This window comes from Anastrepha obliqua, chromosome 1, assembly GCF_027943255.1.
Source record: "Anastrepha obliqua isolate idAnaObli1 chromosome 1, idAnaObli1_1.0, whole genome shotgun sequence".
NCBI classification, from domain to species: Eukaryota; Metazoa; Arthropoda; class Insecta; order Diptera; family Tephritidae; genus Anastrepha; species Anastrepha obliqua.
In genome coordinates, this window is record NC_072892.1 from 61,518,784 (window position 1) to 61,537,290 (window position 18,507).

General features: G+C 33.8%; 1 protein-coding gene across 6 annotated transcripts in view; it reads left to right on the forward strand.

Moving 5' to 3' along the window:
- LOC129242427 (annexin B9) overlaps positions 1–18,176 on the forward strand; it is a 31,866-nt gene extending 13,690 nt beyond the window's left edge. For 3 of the 6 annotated variants that reach the window (XM_054879098.1, XM_054879057.1, XM_054879090.1), the window contains exons 2-6: positions 2,705–2,782; positions 7,822–8,304; positions 8,388–8,613; positions 8,691–8,872; positions 11,667–12,315. In XM_054879098.1, coding sequence (XP_054735073.1) covers positions 2,753–2,782; positions 7,822–8,304; positions 8,388–8,613; positions 8,691–8,872; positions 11,667–11,720 — 975 coding nt within the window. In that variant the 5' untranslated portion in view covers positions 2,705–2,752 and the 3' untranslated portion in view covers positions 11,721–12,315. Of the gene's footprint in view, positions 1–2,704; positions 2,783–7,821; positions 8,305–8,387; positions 8,614–8,690; positions 8,873–11,666; positions 12,316–16,654; positions 17,250–17,372; positions 17,663–17,976 lie in introns of those variants that run through there. The other 3 variants (XM_054879072.1, XM_054879082.1, XM_054879066.1) reach the window with 3 other exon arrangements.
- Positions 18,177–18,507: the final 331 nt, after the last annotated feature.

The window sequence follows — 18,507 nt, forward strand, 5'->3', positions numbered from 1 at the left end:
TGCTTCGTATAGCTACATACATACATGTATATATGTATGAATATGAATTCCCACGCAGCGGTTAACAAATAACTGCCACCGTGCAGTCATACAAATTTTCAATGGGCTGCGCTTTGATACAACCCTATTGAGTTTTCGTTAGTTGGAGAGTAGATGTTGGCTGTACGGACAGGCCATATTGTAACTTTTACTCTGACAATGTTGAAGAAGAATAAATAGTTTGAATAGTCGCCAAGCGACTGTTAGAGGGCAGCGCGAATTGGCGCCAACTTGGACCTTGAAATAAATTTGGCTTATATTTTGGCACTCAAAGAGCACATATGAGCGTGCAAAGGGATGAATAAAAGCTTATAGTACAAAAAAAAAAATAAATAAATAAAAAAATACAAAGAACTATTGCGGCCCAGGGGACCTTCTTGGAAATAATTTATTACACCCTAAATTGCATATGGCTTCCGCTAGAGGGGGTGGGGTGTCCAACAGATAGCGACTATTGACTTTATAAAAGCAGGCACTTAGATGTGTACATATTTTTACATTACAATTAAAAAGAAAAAAACATTTTGCCTTTTTGTTTGGTTCGTTTTTGGCGCCATCTTTCTGCTCTCACTGCAAAGCGGATGGCGTCACCACTCGGTGTACCTACTGAGCCATATTAACGAAGGGAAACACATATTGCTCGTTTTGCTGGCAGAATATCATAACCCTCAAAGAAATTTGTTTAGATAAATATGCGTAAGTGAACACCAGCTCTTCTTCTATTACGTATTTTATGCTGTGTAAAAAATGTATTCATAGATAAAAATTTATCTTTAATTTTCCTTAGGGGCGTATAGTAAATTATAAACTGTCGACTTTTTTGATTTTTTAAGTTATGACGTTCTTCCAGCAAGCGAGTGATATTATATTATAAATTGCATGTGCCCTGGCGTATGCGTGACATGTAAGGCCAATTGATATGTGTAGTATACGCCCGAGTGCTAGGCATTTAAAAGGAGCGGCATGGTTAAAGATTTGGGCGTCAAAACAATAATATTTTTTTAAGTTAAAATAAATGCGAAAATACCCGTTTACACAGGGTCTTTCGAGTTAGAGTTGCTTTTTAGCATGGCTTTATTATGATTGCGATAGCATCTCTTTTAACAAATGTTGGATAGAAAATTTGGAGCTTACTAAAATTAGTTAGATTTCGCTCTGTAACCATATAAAAATAATTAAAATCCACCGCTAAAACTGTGGACCGGCCTACGACATTTCATAAAATTGTGTCTATTTTTGGTCGTTATAATCGTTCAACAGAACTTGGAGTAAAAAAATTAATAGAAAAATTTGAATCAACTGTTTCGGTATAAGGCATGCAAACATGTGCACTGGTTCATTCCGGTTGCTCAAGGCAGGGCATTAAAGAATATCCAAATGCTGCTAGAAATGCGCCCAAAGTCAACAGCTTGCGATATGGAAATATGTTAACTTCATTTTTTACAACGTGGCACAAAATCAACCATGCAATTTTTTTTAATAACTTATTTATTATAAAAAAAAGATCTTTAGTGGTGAAAATCTTTATTTTAACCTTTACGAGTCTAGTTCACAAGTGTCAATTCCACTGTGTGACAATTATTCTTACCAAACAACCATGCTGGCTAGTGCTAATGCTGAATTTTCATTATTTGTTTTTTATTTTTTTGTTTGTTTTTAGTTTTTGTTTTGTTTTTTAACTTTTTTTAATTTTTTTTCCTATAATTGTTTGCATGAACCGGTTCGCTCGAACTGAGGCCCTTCTATGTTGATATACATACATATATACATATTTATATATGTAGACAATTTTTGTTAATTCCAAAAAGTGATGAGTCTGGTTACGCACTAACACTCAAAAAGGCACTTATTTATGTTATGTAATTAACTTTTTGTTTCTCAAGTATCTATCGGGTGTTTTTTTTAGCTGCTTAAGAACTATCGATATCGATAACTATGACTTAACAGTTGAGAATGCCAAACTGTGTTGACATTTCTGTTCAGTAAGGTCTGGCAAGTCACCATGAATCGTTTAACGCCAGAACAACGCTTAGAAATTACGGAAATTCACTTTGAAAAAAAAAAAAAATAATAATAATAATAATAATAATAAATCTCTTCGCCAAGTTCATAGAGCAAAGTGCTGAAGAAGACGCCGAAATGTCGATTCGTCGTCGTTCTCAACTTGTTGGCCTTGTAAGGATCTTGGATTATGGGCCTATAAAATACAACTCGCCCAAGACTTGAAGGCAAATTACCATCTTTTGCGTCGCATTTTTGCTGATTGGGCTTCTTTAGATTAGATTATTTATATCAAAAAGTAGTTAAAAGTTGGGCTGATCGAATAGACCATGTAACTTTGTTTGTTCCCACGACAGTCGGTTCTATATTTCAGGAACGACCCGGATATACCTATATCCGGTCATATGGGGAGTGTTTAAGCTCCTACAACAACAACAACCATGTAACTTGTAGCCGCTGCGAACATATTGCCTGAAATTATCCAACAGCTTATAAAAAAAATATCCAACAATATTTCTGCTTTGTATTTTCATTTTAAGCTCTCAAGCTCTGAAAAAAAACACCCGATATCTATTTAGTATACATTTTTCATACATCTGTAGCTTGTAATTTTTGGCTTACCATCTATTAATGTACGAAATTTTTCTTCTCTATCTCATTGCAGCATAATTTATTTCACTAACTTTTTAAGCAACTAAATAAACCAAACAAAATGAGCTCTGCTGAATATTATCCATTCAAGGTGAGTTTATGAATCAAGAAATTTATAATTGTAAATAATTGTTTTCAGCATATTAACTTAGGTATGAGTAATGCACATAGCTTTGCACACATACATATAAACACATGTCATTGATTGTAATTGTTTACTAAGGGAATTCAAGCGTTGGTCAGCACACAAACTACTGAAATCAAATTGAGATGTGGCCTTCCAAAGTAAACATCGGGAGTATAGCGACACGGAAAATTTGTGCTTTGTAGTTTGGCAGCGCTGTTATTATATTAACTGGGCGTTTGCGTGTACCTAATCGCAAAAAAGGGGTCAGAATCGTGGTGAGATAATTCAAGGTTTTGCGCCATGCCACACTAAATTCCGTGTTTGTGACTATTTTACCATAAACGCGACTCATATGTCGTTCGTTTGCTTGACTAATGCCATAACCTAAAAAGAAAAGGTTTAGATGAGTATGCAGACATGAACCCCAGCTTTTCTTGAAGTTTGGAACATTAGATAGGGCTAGTTTACTGCGGCGGCAGTCCTTTGATGTTGAAAATCCGGAGTCATTCCGGTACGTAGAACCGGCGGCCATGGGACAGTTTACGGACAGACATTAAACGACATTCATCGGGGGTCTCTTTTTTTATTCCTTGATAATATATACTTTTAGATGGCATTTTTAAGAAGTACTAAATATTATAACTACATAATATAAGCCTCTTAGCACCTTCCTAAACTCTTGATCCCCGAATGCCGTCATCGGAGTTCAACCACCACCCATCGCAAACAAAGAGCTTCGGCTGCCTTGTGAGACCCGTATAACTTTGGCTCCAACACGTGTTCTAGTGGCAATCCTGCTGAAACCATAGATCGTCCAAGTCTATGCCTTCAATTTTCGGCTACAAAAAATCACTTATCATGCCTCTGTAGCGCTCACTATTGACCGAAATAGCGCTTCCAGCAGCATTTTCGTGGAAAAATGGGCCAATGATAGCACCGCTCCGAAATTCGCACCAAACTGTCACTCGCTGAAAATGCATTGGCTTCTGGGCGATCATATGTGCGTTTTCCGATCCCCAGTTTATCTAGGTTTGATTGTTAACTTAGCCGCCGAGATAAAAATGCGCTTCGTCAGAAAAGATGATTTTTCGAGTAAAATCGTTGTCCATTATGAGCTGCTCTAAGACCCAAAGCAATTGATATCGCTCTGATTTTCTCTCAAGATTTATATAGACAATCCTGCACATATATTTTCTATTATTTAAACCCTATTTATGGCTATTTTAAAAACCCTTTTTATGGTCATACGCCACTCTACAATTAAAGAGCTTCGCAGCTTAATTTTTGCGGAGACTAAGTGCGGCCGCTGTAGCCGAATGGGTTGGTGCGTGACTACAATTCGGAAGTGCATAGATTCGAATTCCCATGCATGAAACAGCAAAATGATCTCTGAGTGTATTTTTTTCTGACATGAAGAACCTCCTCATAAAAATCATTTGCGGTTCGGAGTCGGCTTAAAACTGCAAGCCCTTCCATTTGTGGAACAACATCAAGACGCACGTCACAAATAGGAGGAGGAACTCGGCCAAACATCTAACAGAAATGTACGCGCCAATTATTTATCTCTATTTATTTTATCTCATAATTGAAAACTTTGCAGTCTTTTTTCCCAATTTTTTTATTTTTTGAGTTACGACATTTTGTTCAGCAAACGAGCTGTATGTACCTACTTCCCTAAGGAATATATTCGCCTAACTCAATCAGTGTCCGTGTCAATCCGTGTGACTTCTGACTATTCAGTTAACTAAAAGGAGCACTCCAGGTAATACACAAATATATTATTGTAGTTTTGCTCTTGAAGAAACGAGTGGATTTTTTAACCCAATATACCAGACGTCTAGGCTGGAGGTTTGCGAGCGTCTTACTTCTTTGTCTCTACTGGTTAGTACTTGCAAGTGTGATGAAATTTCCTTGGTATCGACTTCGTAAAATCGTTGTGCATTTCGAGCTGCTCTGAGGTCCAAACTGAGAACTGTAAAGCGATTCATTTCAATATTGCGAATATATGATACTGATTTTCTCTCACGATTCCCAGGAAAAAAGAGCTCTCCTTGTCAAAATAAAATATGTATCGCCCTGTACATACAATTTCTAGTATTTTTGTAGCGAAGTCTTATGTTATTTTTAAAACCTTTTTTATTGTTATACGGCCCACTGGAATTAAAAGGGTATTACTAAACTTGAAGCTTTATTTTTGCTTAGACTAAGTGCAAGTGTAATATGGTATTTATTTTAATATTTATTTTTTATTTTCAAATCTTCAGGATTTCCTATCATCGATCACAAAGATATTGGCATATCCGATACATAGAATTACTAATGTTGATATAGAATTCCTATACAAAAACAAATTTAGACACTAACTGACATGTATATAAAGGGTATTTCAAAAGTGATGCCTAAATGCCAGTAGTAAATAATTCCTAGACGATTTCTTTTTATGTCTTCTTTGACATTTGGATTTTCTAAGAAATTTACACGGTAGTAAAACGCGTTAAAATTCCTGAAACTTATTAAGAAAATGGTCGATCTTTAAAGAAAACATATCGCACAATTCGTAATTTTTTTGGTGGAAATAATCATCCGAATGAGTCGACAATTCAAAGGTTGGTGAAAAAACGTCAAAAAACTGCTCATGACGAGGATAGAAAAAGGAGTGGTAGACCAAAAACTGGACGTTCTATTGCAAATTTTGCTGCTGTAGCGCAAAATGATGCTGAATAACTGTCAACATCGATATTTTGACGCTCCCAAGAATTAGGCATTCATGAATCGACTGTTTAGCGGATTTAACTTGTAGGCAGGCTCAGGGTGGACAATTAAATGATTTATATGATTTCATTTTTCACATATAAGTAATTGTTAAAAGTCGTATTTTGAGTAAAAAATAGCTAAACCTGAAAGAATCTACACTTTTAGATGCTTTATTTTAAAACAACATCTTTTGAAATACCCTTTACATAAACATAGTATATAAGTGATAAGGGAAAACTGGTCAAACAAAAGCGGCTGAAAAAGATATCAGTCATGTTTGCGTCATGTTTGCAAATATTTAGCAACCCACGCCATATAAACAGAGTGATTAGATTGCCGGAGGCATAAAGGAAAAATAAATTTCGCTAAGTTCAATTGGACTTTCGGTATTTTAAAAATAGAAAATTGAGAAGAAATTGGCAGGCGGCGAGTGGCTACACCCTCACGGCGCCAATATATATTTTTTTAATTTTAGCAGAAAAAAGAACACTATCGGCCGCTTGAAATAATTCAAAGCGAAGAGTTTTTGGAATATCAACAAATTCCACATTGCGTGAAAACACGAGGCGAAGAAGTTGCTTGTGGCTAGAAAATTTGTTGAAAAAACCGCAAATATTTTTCAGATTAGACGATTTTTTCTGGAATGCTAGTAATTTAAAATTAAAAAAAAAATGAATAAAGGCTTTGTATTCATAAAAAAATAATGTGAATTGCATTTGAAAGTCTTTATGAAATAATATCTTCCTTCTTTTTGATTGGCCCTATAACCGCTTACACGATTTCGGCCGAGTTTAACAAAGCGCGCCAGTCGTTTCTTTCTTGTGCTAACCGGCGCCAGTTGGACACACCAAGTAAAGCCAAGTCCTTCTCCACTTTATCTTTCCAACGCAGACGAGGCATCTTCACAAACTTATTTTTTAACCCTGTCTTTTCAACGTTAGTTATTTTGACTATTAGCTTCAATGTGTCACTTACATATAAATAAAAAGGGTTCAACAATTTTAATTTTGGCATCGATCCAGTAGTCTTCGGAATTACATTAAAACAATTCTAATAACCCAAGATCAGCAATGAACCCTACTATTAATACCTTTAGTCTTTATATCTCCACTGCAGCCGCTGGAGCTGCTTTAGTGCTACTTGTGGAGTGCCAGGGTGGTGTTTCAACCATTTCACCTACAAACCTACCTAACACTTGACTGTTACCGGGGGGTTCGGTGTTAAATTGATAGAAAGTTTCACTTTTCCGTTCCGATCTTTATGAAACTTTACTTCGGAGGATGCAGCCTGCCAAAGAAAATGGTTTCGTGATTGCAAACTGCAAATTTATATTTTCTCAAATTTCTACGGCGGCCGCATATAAATAATAATATAAATAAAAAAGAGTAAAATAATTGTTTTCCAATAAGAGGTGTTATTTTGATATTCAAAGAAAAATGCTATTATTTAGTATAAATGATCGGATGTTTATTTCATTATAAAGGGGAAGGTATGCCGTTAATAGTGGAAAATAACATCAGGTCATTTGGACCACCACGACCACGCTTGCAGGACAATATCCTTTTCATGAAATTTTCCATAACCAAATTGCGAAGTGGCTGCCCTATGTTCTCGATAGCCTCACGAATTTCATCTTTGAGGTCTTGAATCGACCCTGGACTGTTGGCGTAGAGCTTCTCTTTCACGTGGCCCCAAAGAAAAAAGTCACAAGGTGTTAAATCACAAAATCTCGGTGGCCAATTGTGCTCACCTCTTCGAGGGATAACACGGTCCGGAAACTTTTCCCGTAAAAGATCTATGGGTTCGTTGCTTGTGTGGCACGTAGCGCCGTCTTGTTGAAAATAAACATTGTCCAGATCAATACCATCCAATACCGGCCATAAAAAATCGTTAATCATCTCTCGATAGCGCAATCCTATTTAAAATATCACCTGTCATTGGAAAACCTTTTACATCAATGATAAATTAGCCGCGACATGCTAAATAAAAGGCATGGAAGAAGACGTTTGAAAAACTGAGAGTTAGAATCTCTATTCTGGACTGAAAATCCTCAAATTGCATTTTATAATTATTTCTTTCTGGTTACCATTCCGGATTTTAATAATTAAAACGCTTGTTTTCCTTGGTATGAATAAATACATATATATGTATGTGTGTACATCTAATTTCTGCATAGGTCCTTAGTTGACCAACTAATCTAACAAAAATGTTTTAATATTTTAATTTCTTTTCTGACTTTTCACTTGTAGTGCACCCCCACCGTCTATCCCGCTGATCCCTTCGATCCCGTCGAGGATGCTGCCATTCTACGCAAAGCCATGAAAGGCTTTGGCACCGACGAAAAGGCCATCATCGAGATCTTGGCACGTCGCGGCATTGTACAGCGTTTGGAAATCGCTGAAGCTTTCAAAACTTCCTACGGCAAAGATTTGCTTTCCGAACTGAAATCCGAATTGAGCGGCAAATTCGAAAATGTTATCATTGCATTGATGACTCCGCTGCCACAGTTCTACGCAAATGAGTTGCATGATGCCATCTCTGGAATCGGCACCGATGAGGAGGCGATCATTGAAATTCTCTGCACTCTTTCCAATTATGGTATTAAGACCATTGCACAGTTCTACGAGCAGAGCTTTGGTCGTTCCTTGGAATCGGATCTGAAGGGTGACACAAGCGGCCATTTCAAACGTTTGTGTGTGTCGTTGGTGCAGGGTAACCGCGATGAGAATCAGGTGAGTTATACCTTTTAGTGCTGAGTTCCGTTACGCCAGTGTAGGACGAGTAATGTATATATGTTTTCGTGCAATTTGGTTAGGGTGTCGATGAAGCCGCTGCCGTGGCGGACGCACAGGCCTTACACGAAGCCGGTGAGGGTCAATGGGGCACCGATGAGTCCACATTCAATTCGATTTTGATTACACGTTCCTACCAGCAGCTGCGACAGATCTTCCTCGAATATGAAAATATCGCTGGCGTCGATATTGAGAAGGCAATCAAGCGTGAATTCAGCGGCTCGGTAGAGCGTGGCTTCCTCGCTATCGGTAAGTGAGAGTCTAAGTAGAATTTAAATATCCCAAATAAAAATGGAAATATCCCATTCACGTATACATTTTTGCAGTGAAATGTTGTAAGTCGAAGGTTGACTACTTCGCCGAGCGTCTGTACGAGTCCATGCATGGTATGGGCACCAAAGACAAGACGCTGATACGTGTGGTGGTCAGTCGCTCAGAAATCGACTTGGGCGATATTAAGGAAGCATTCCAAAATAAATATGGCAAGAGCTTGGAATCGTGGATCAAGGTAAATATGAGTGTTTTGCTTTATTGCGCTGTAGGAAGCTAAGATTTTGCGGTGTATGTTTGTGTAAAAAGGAGCGAGATTTGCATTAAAATGCAAATTAAAAAAATTATGTTTAATTAGCAATCAACCGCTGCAAAATCTGGCTTTTATAAATGTTGTATTTTTTCGCTGAATTGTTGCCTACTAACTGCTTGCCAATGGTGATGGTTATTAATTTACTTATCTGGAGTTTTCTAAAACTTGTTTTTTATATATTTTCGTTTGGCATGCTGTTTTTAATTTGGACTTTTTTTTAAATAAATTAAAGTGGTATATAAATTTTGAATTAATAAACACTAAATATTTTCTTCCGAAAATGCTTTGTTGCGAAAAATATTAATAAGTATTTATCGAGCTTAACTCTTGTGAGCTTTAAAACTTGGAAAGCCTTTGTGCTATTTTTTGCATCAAATTTATGCGCTGAATTACATATTTTTTTCACCGAAGCACATTTTTATTCCTGAGTGCATTTTTTTTTTGTTTATTTACGACTATTTAAATTTATCTTGACATTTGAGTTAAGCGCTAGGCCAGCTTTCTCCGTGTGAGAATTTTTTTTTTAATTAACTTATAAATTTTAATTGTTGCTAAAGCAGCTGGAGAAAACTTGATACTCTTATGCACGAAGTATCCAATCATATTCTCACACAAAGTTAAGGTGCCGAAAGCTTTGATAGGCACAAAAATGTAAGAAAAAACTTGTAAAAATTAAAATTACTATTACTTCTATACAAAAATTAAAAAAATGGTATTTCAAATGTAGTAGATTTTTACAAAATCAAGGCATAACAATGTTTTCCTAAAACTACAGGGAGTTATCCTGCTTTTTGGCTGGATTCATATAAGACATCGGTGTCAGAAACTATAACTTTTGCAGTTGTGTGCAATAAATTTGTATAAAATTACAAGAAAAACAGGTTTTGTTAAAACCGCAGAGAATTAAAGTACTTTGAACTCTGATCTTCAGAGCTTTTTGAGCTTTTTTGCTTCTATTACGCTAATAATCTAAACAACATAAATCAGTTTTTTTGGTAAATCAGTTTTACAAAGCAAATGTTTTTTTTTTAAATAATCGAAAATAAAATCCGTGAAATTGAATCCCATTTAAGAAATTTGCAGTGGACCAAAACCAAATGTTTTGTTTTAAATAATCGAAAATAAAATAAAAAAATATTCCGTGAAATTTTATCTCTTTAAACAATTTGCAGTGTAGCCAGTTAAAAAATGACAATAATTTTACATAAATTACAAAGTTAAAAATGATTTTTCATAAGAAATGTTTTTCTATTCTGATCTGTACCGCTTTGCGCGCTTGTTTTTGGGAATTTGTTTTAGAAATCTAACCCATAACTATAACTTTTGCAAAAGCAGTTCCTCGGCAGGCAATGACAAATCTCCGAGTGTACTTCCGCTATGAAAAAGTTCTTCATAAAAAATATCTGCCGTTCGGAGTCGGCTTGAAACTGTAGGTCCCTCCATTTCGGGGAACAACATCAAAGCGGGCACCTCAAATAGTAGGAGGAGATCGGCCAAACACCCAAAAAGGGTTTATAAGATTGCATATGTTGTTAGAAAAAGCTTTTTAGTGTCCAAAATTATGCAAAAAGAAATTCGTAAAATTAAAAAAAAATTCAGCAATGATTCGAAAATTTAATTTTATAAAAATTTTCTCATGAAAAATTTTGAAAATTATTAATTAGATTCATAAATGGTACAAAGCTTACTTAAAAATATACCGATCTAGAGCTATTTGAGTGTTTTTGTTTTCGAGCATGAAAACTGGTTAACATTGTACTTCAATAAAGCGCCAATTTACACGATGACTTTTCACCTAGGGTAACCAGGTTGACCAGGTTGAAAAGTCATGCATGTCGAACTTGGTGGCAAAAAGTGTAGAGAAGTCAAGGGGGTAGGAATGCACGCACGATCAACGAAAGCGAGTGTTTTGATTTATATTTCGCTTTCATCGTATTCTCATTTTCGTATTTTTATTCAAGCGCTCGCGTTGGGCTCGCGCTCAGCGAACGAATGCGAAAGAAAATTATCCACTTAAACGTCAAAAACAGGCAAGGAAAGCCGCAAACAAATAGTCATCGTGTAAATGCACGAAGATTTTCTAAGACTTTTTTAAAAGTGAATGTGCAAAAAACCCAGGGTGAAAAGTCATCATGTTAATCAGCTCAAAAAAGCGTTCCCAAAAACACAAAAGCACCTCAAGGCAGGCTTAAAGTACGCGAAAAGCTTATATTTTTTTGTTTTACTGTTGTATACTAACACCTGCTTTTAAAATGTTGTCTTCGGCAAATAAAAAAAAAATATTTTAATGCTTGAATCCTAAATCCTTTGTTGACTGGTTGCTGTAGTTTGTTTTTCCGCACGAAATTTTATTCTCAATTTTCAATAAAATATAACAACTTAAATTTTTTTGTTCAAGAACTGTAAGCTTTTGGCGGAATTTAGTTAAAAGTCTAAGCCATAAACAAAATTTCTTGCTAGCGTAGTACTTTTTTTTAAATGATTGTAAAGTTTTTTACAAAATATATAATTTTTTTCGTTAATTTTGTCAATTTTCGTGGTGACTAGACGACAATACTCGTATGAATGGAGGATTTATGGTTTCTACACACATCAAAAGCAAAAAAATTAAAAGAAAACCAAAAAACTATTAATTTTTTTTCTCCTACTCATAATTAATTATTCGTTTCTGCTTCAAACTCAAATTCAAATTAAATCACAAAATATTCGACTTTTTCAGGGCGACACCTCTGGCGATTACAAGCGAGCCCTATTGGCAATTGTCGGCTTCTAAGATCGAAACTCTAATTTTAAAGAAAATGGATAAAAATTAAATAAAACTGAATGTATTTTTTATTTACCAAAAGTACCTAATGTTGTAAAAATATTGTCTTAACTGAAATGAAATGAAAATAGCGGCATTGTTGCCCGCAAGCCTCCTAAAAATATGCCTTATATATACTATAAGCACGTTTAAGCGCACATTATTACTATATTCGTACATACATACATACTTATGTATACATCAAATCTCAAATAAGCATTCACAACCAAACTACCTACCTTCGAACTTATCTGCCTAGAAATATACAAAATAAAATATACAAGACATGGATATACATACAAGTATTAAATTATATGCAAATATCTACTTTTTGGAAAATGGTAGATTTTGTTTTAAATATGTTAGCAAAACGTGAAGTGCGTGCTGCAGATTTTTAATATGCGCTAGGCAATATTTAATATGTATTACTACTACACTTGTGCCCATCCATAAAGATTTTTCGTCGAATATTAATTACTATTTTATGCATAAAGTCTCGGTTTTTTGTTAATATTTAAATATTATATCAATATAAATGAAAAATAAGTTTTTTAAAAAAATTGTATATGCTCGTCTTTTGCTTTTTTTTTGTAAATTCATACATACACATGTAATTGAACCAGTGGCTATGAATAAATGTGCATTTTCATATACAACCAAACAAGCATTTATTTATTTCATGCATCAGGCATGCAACTGCGCGCAACTGAAAGAAACGCAACAAAGCCTTTTCATACTAATCCTCTAGATAGTAGTAGCTAAAAAAATATATAAATATTATATAATATAATATAATAAATATATTTTCGTTAAATCTTATAACCAAAAAAATTTCAACGAATTTTAGTAATATATTTTTTCTTTTGCAACTAACAAATAGATATACACCTACGTTCACAATAATAGCAGCGCGACATATTAGAAAGTTTTTTTTTATTTTAGTTTATTTATCTTGTTTTTATTTGCTTACAAAATTATGGTTTCTACTACAACAAAAAAACATATGACTTAAAGTTTTAAACTTAATTTAAAAAAATTTTAATTTTAATTACATTTTTATGAAATTGTTTTATAAAAATTTTATTCATACTGCAACAGAAACCATATACTGTGGTTTCAAACTAGGCAAAAAATTAAAAAAAATATTTTTTTTCTTTTCTCTAAAATTATTGTCTATACCACAACCAAAAGTTTCAAACTTAATAAAACAAATTGAGTACTAATTTATTTTTTATGAATTTTTTTTCTTACATTTTGTGCATATTACAACAAAAACCTCGTGGTTTCAAACTTTGCAAAAAATTAAAAAAAAAAATTGAACAACTATTTATTTATCTTGTTTTTATATTCTTATGAAATTACGGTTTATGCTACAACAAAAAACATATGAGTTAAAAAAAAGTTTTAATTTATTTGTTATGATTTTTGTTTCTTATAAAAATGTTGTTCATACAGCAACAGAAACCATATACACTAGGCCGGGTCGATTTGTGGGAGGCAAAAAAATCGTCCATTGCTCTGTGAAAATCATATTCTAGGGATCAAAATAAGAAACTTTGCCGAAGGAACCATACCTCTAAAACGAATTCTGATGTCCCCCAATTTGGGTCGAACTTTTTAGTTTCTTTTCTCATGTAAAGGCCAAAAAAGGTGATATTTTGAAATGATTGTATGGGAAACCCCCCAGGGGAGTTCCAGGGGGTGTGCCACTGGCATGGGTGGATCGGCCGTCCAAAGTTAGTGGGGGTCAGTCATACATTTGTACTCGATTGGAGCACTCTAAATGGGTCAAAGTGGGATTTTTCGTTCGACCCAAATTGGGGGACATCAGAATTCGTTTTAGAGGCATGGTTCCTTCGGCAAAGTTTCTTATTTTGATCCCTAGAAATTTTCACAGAGCAATGAGCGATTTTTAAATCGACCCGCCCTAATATACACTCATGGTTTCAAACTTTGCAAATATTATAATAAAAAAAATTAAAAATTCAACAGAGCTTCATCAAAATTGCAATCGTTCTAGACAGAACTTTTAGATTTATTTCTTATGATTTTTTTTTATAAAAATGTTGTTCATATCGAAACAAAAACAGGTATATGGTTTGAAAATTTACAAAAAATTAAAAAAAAAACTTAAAACTTATTAAAAATTATTTTAATAATAATTTTTCTTGGAATTTTTTTATAAAAACAATGTTCATACTGCAACAAAAATCATATACTCATAGTTTGAAATTTGCAAAAAATTAAAAAAATATATCACCAAAGTTTCATCAAAATTACAAACCATTTAGACAGAATTTTTAGAAAAATTGTCAAAAGTCAAACTTGCACTTTATTGTATCAAAATTCAATAGATTGTTGTTCTTGTTGTTGTAACATCATAAACATTCCGCATACATGAACGGGGAATGCTGATGCAGTCCTTGTCCGGATATAAATCCGGGTCGTTCCGGTAACGTAGATCCGACTCCGGTGAAAACATTCAATGGACTATAAAACGACTTGCTCAAATTTTTCTAAAGATTCTGATTAAAAGAATTTTGTTTGGATTTTTTTAAATTGTGTAAAAAATTTCAAACTTTAAGTGGTTTTAAGTGGCTTTTTTATGGTATGAAATATATTTTTACCAAAAAGAATTTTGTTTTTTAAATAAAAAAAAAATAAAAAAAAAAAATAGTCAATAAGTTGGGTAACTATTATTGTGAACACAGGTGTATAGAAATAATTGTCTACACATTACAACAATTTTTGTTGGTAGCAAATATCTGTTTCCAAAGGGAGTTTACTAACATTAAAGCCACAAATTTTACAAAAAAACAAAAAAGAGGTTTGAGTTTACTAACATTAAAGGCTATTCCTCAAATTACAAAAAAAAAAAACAAAAAAACAACAGGCTTGAGTTTACTAACATTAAAGCCTATTAATTAAAATTAACAAAAAAAAAATTTAACAAAAATAAGCAAACACACATACAAATCAGAAATCGGGCTCTATAAGTACTTTTATGCACAATCTAGAACATTATGGTGAAATGTATGCACTTATGACAGCAGATTACTTTAGATCAAACTGGCATTATTACTAAAGGAAAATAATAAATAGAATAATGGCAACAGATCGTTGCGTATTGAGTTAGCGCATCAGGTTTCAGGCTCAGTAGCATGAAAAAGTGCGGACACTCTAAAAAACAGAGGCAAAGAAAAATTTACAATGTAAAAAAAAAATCAATGCCATTATTTTTAGCAGCAAAGTGTTCTATAAAAATCCCATTAATGATCCGATTCGGCTGATATTTAGAACTGGCAAATATCCGGCATGTTAGAAAAAAACTGTTGCGCAACATTATAGGCAGGCAATGACAACCTCCGATTGAATTTTTGCCGTGAAAAAAAACTCCTCATAAAAAATATCTGCCATTCGGAGTCGGCTTAAAATTGTAGGTTCCTTCATTTGTGGGAAAACATCAAAACGCAGACAGCAAATAGAAGGAGGACCTCGGCCAAACACCCAATAAAGAGTGTAGCGCCAGTACAGTGAAAATCGAAAAGAGTTTATTTTCATTTAAGGTGATGACCCAATGCAGGCTTTCTTTGCTTCGACAACTGTCAAACAAGAATAGAAGTGTACCGTAATGTATGAAAGTTGGCTAAATGGTCGCTTTGTTTCACTCGCTTGAAGCGCTTTAAAGTTTATAATAGCGCGATATTCTATTTGGCAGCGCTTTATCGGCCTCCGACATTCCAATTGCAAAGTCGCTTCATTTTTTCCTATTATGCTGACAGCCTTGAGAACTGCCATTTGGTCATAGAAATTTTCAAAGTAAAGCAAAGCAAAGGTAAGAAAAAAGCAAGTCTGCAACCTACAAAACACTGAAATAACAATCACCCAAACAACTGAACCTAAGAAAAGAAAACTACTTGAGCATCGCAGTTACATCGCAATCACTCACACATTATGGAAGACCCTAATATTGATAAAATGAGCAGTTATACCAGGTTCAGAAAAGAGAGAGAGAAGGATTTGCAATTGAGAAACAAAGATCCATATTACAAATATACTCCTTTAAACATCTTAGACAATGAAGAATCTACCCTATACTGGGACACTACAATACACACCAATAAAACTGTAATGAAAAATAGACCGGATTTACTTTAATAAATAAAATAAACAAAATTACATACTAATAGAAATCAGCACCCCAAATGATGCCAACATACACAGAAAAAAAATTAAAAATATGGTGAACTAACTCAAGGAATAAAACAGAAATAGAAACAAAATATTGTAAAAACAATCCCATTTGTGATTTCAGCATCTGGATTATTAAAAACTTAAAACAGCTCAACATCGAACCAATTATGCATCACAAGACACAAAAGGCTATAATTTAAAAAACATGCAGCATTGTTAGGAAAACATTGATATAAATATCAATAAAATAATACAAAACTTAACCAAACAAAAATCAATAGTGCCGACACGACTTGCAGCCCACAACTGCAGTCGTGTTCGGTGAAAATGGACCCGTCTTGCATGGTACGCGGGGGGTGGGGAGAGTGACGTGGAATAATAATAAATTATTAATGTTCTACCTAACATACCAAATTCATTTTAACCTACAAAACTAATAAGAGAGACACAGGGAAGAAACTTTTAAATTCACGTCTTGCATTGAGCAGTAACAGCAAAACGTGTACATATGTACATACTTACATACACACACATCCAGCACGGTTAACTAATTGCTTAACATTGAACTTATAATACAATTAAAGCTTCTTTGCCATTTTAATGCGAAAACAAATTTAAAATATGCAACTTTTTTTGTTTCTCCCACTCTTTCCTTCTCTTTTTAACGCTTTTTTAAAACACTTGAAACAATTCTCACTGCCCATTCACAGGAGGATTCACAATCTGAGATCGGTTTTGTGCTTGTCACTATGGTCGCTTGGTAGTCCGATCAGAGGAAGAGATTGCAACGTAGTGCGGCTTGAAGCGAGACAGCCTGCTAAATTAAAAATATATAAAATATGAAACACCCTATGTGTGCAACAGACATACATACATACATACATCCATATAAATATATGCTATTTACTGGTGTGCTAATGCAAGTTATTGATACAAAGAAAAAAGTATAAAACAAAGAATGCAAACACAGCTTTTAAAAAGCGCTGCTTTAAGTATTTTTAACCAACATTAAAATAAAAGAAAAAAGTATTTTGTATTTAGTTTGCTCAAACATTTTGGTATTAGTGAGATTGAGCGATTAGATTTGTGATTTTTCTATTAAAGCAAAAATACTCATAATTCTAAAGATTTTTTTTTCCAAATTTTGAATACTTTTTTATTAAAAATTCCATACATACCTTGAAATACATACAAACATAAATGCGTACATACTTACTTATATAGTTATGAACTTATTTTTTATTACTAAACATACTTTAATGCTTCTGCTCTATGTAAAGATGTGCAATAAAAAAAATCAAATTATTTTAATTCGTTTCTCTTACACTCTCTCTATCATAAAATATATTTCATCGCTTTTGTTTTAAAACAAATTCCCATTAATGCGCTCTTAATACGTACCCATTTGCTATGTTGTGTGATTTGCAGGAGGATTCAGACTCTGAGATCGGTTTAGCGCTTATCACTGTGGTCGCCTGGTAAGGGGGTTGCGGTCTAGTGTCCGATAAGGCGAAGAAAACAGCGTAGTGCAGCTTGAAGCGAGACGGCCTGCTAAATTAAGAATATTTAAAATATGAACCGCTTGATATGCATATGTACACACATACATACATATGTTATTTAAAATGAGACTCACTAAATAAATAAATAAAAAAAGTTTAAAGACGAACATAGTTCGAAAGCCTGAAAAAGTATTGCCTTAGCTACATTTGAAAAAAAAAAACATTTTTTTAATCCTAGTAAATTTTATATTCTTGTAATTCAAGTACTTTTGTTTGATATACAAAAATGTATGTATGATGTAAACACTTTAGCTAAAAAATAATTTGTAGATTTGTGTTTGAATTAATTTTCGTGCTTTTGTAGTTTTTAAATGGAAATACAAGAAATAATAAACAGTAAAGTGCAATAACCGATTTCATATAATGGAATACTCCATGCCAAAAAAAGTCTTTTATTTCATTTCTCATTCTAAATTTTATTGCATCATACAAAAATTTACAATGTTTTATTTTCTTATTATTTTTTGCAGGATGACGTTGGTGGCGACACTGGCAAAACTTTGGTTGCATTGGCCTCATATTAAGGGCGACTAAAAATTATTTAACCAGAGCGCTATTTTTGATATAGACCAACAAATCACCACATCATTCATCACCAAAAGTCGAATCGATTCATTAAATCAAAAGAGATGTTTTATTGAAATAATAAAAGGAAAAGATATTAAGAAAATGTGATTGCTTTTTTGTTTTTTTTTTCATATGAGTTAAAAGTTGTATTCAAATGAGTTTGGATGCCGAGGCATGAATGTTCCGGGCCAGTAAACGCAACATCATGCTTTCAAAGCAATTTCTGACCAACTGCTACATATCTCAGCAGCTGCCACAACTGGAGGTATTCTACTCGACACAATGCCGCGTAAGAAAGCAGCTGAATACGCGTGTCAAAAATCCACAGCATATCGTAACAAATCAACTGAGAATGCTTGAAAAGCTAATTATTTATTCCACGAACTCACCTCTAGGAACCACTCTTAACATGGCTAGAAGTATTTTTCATAAAT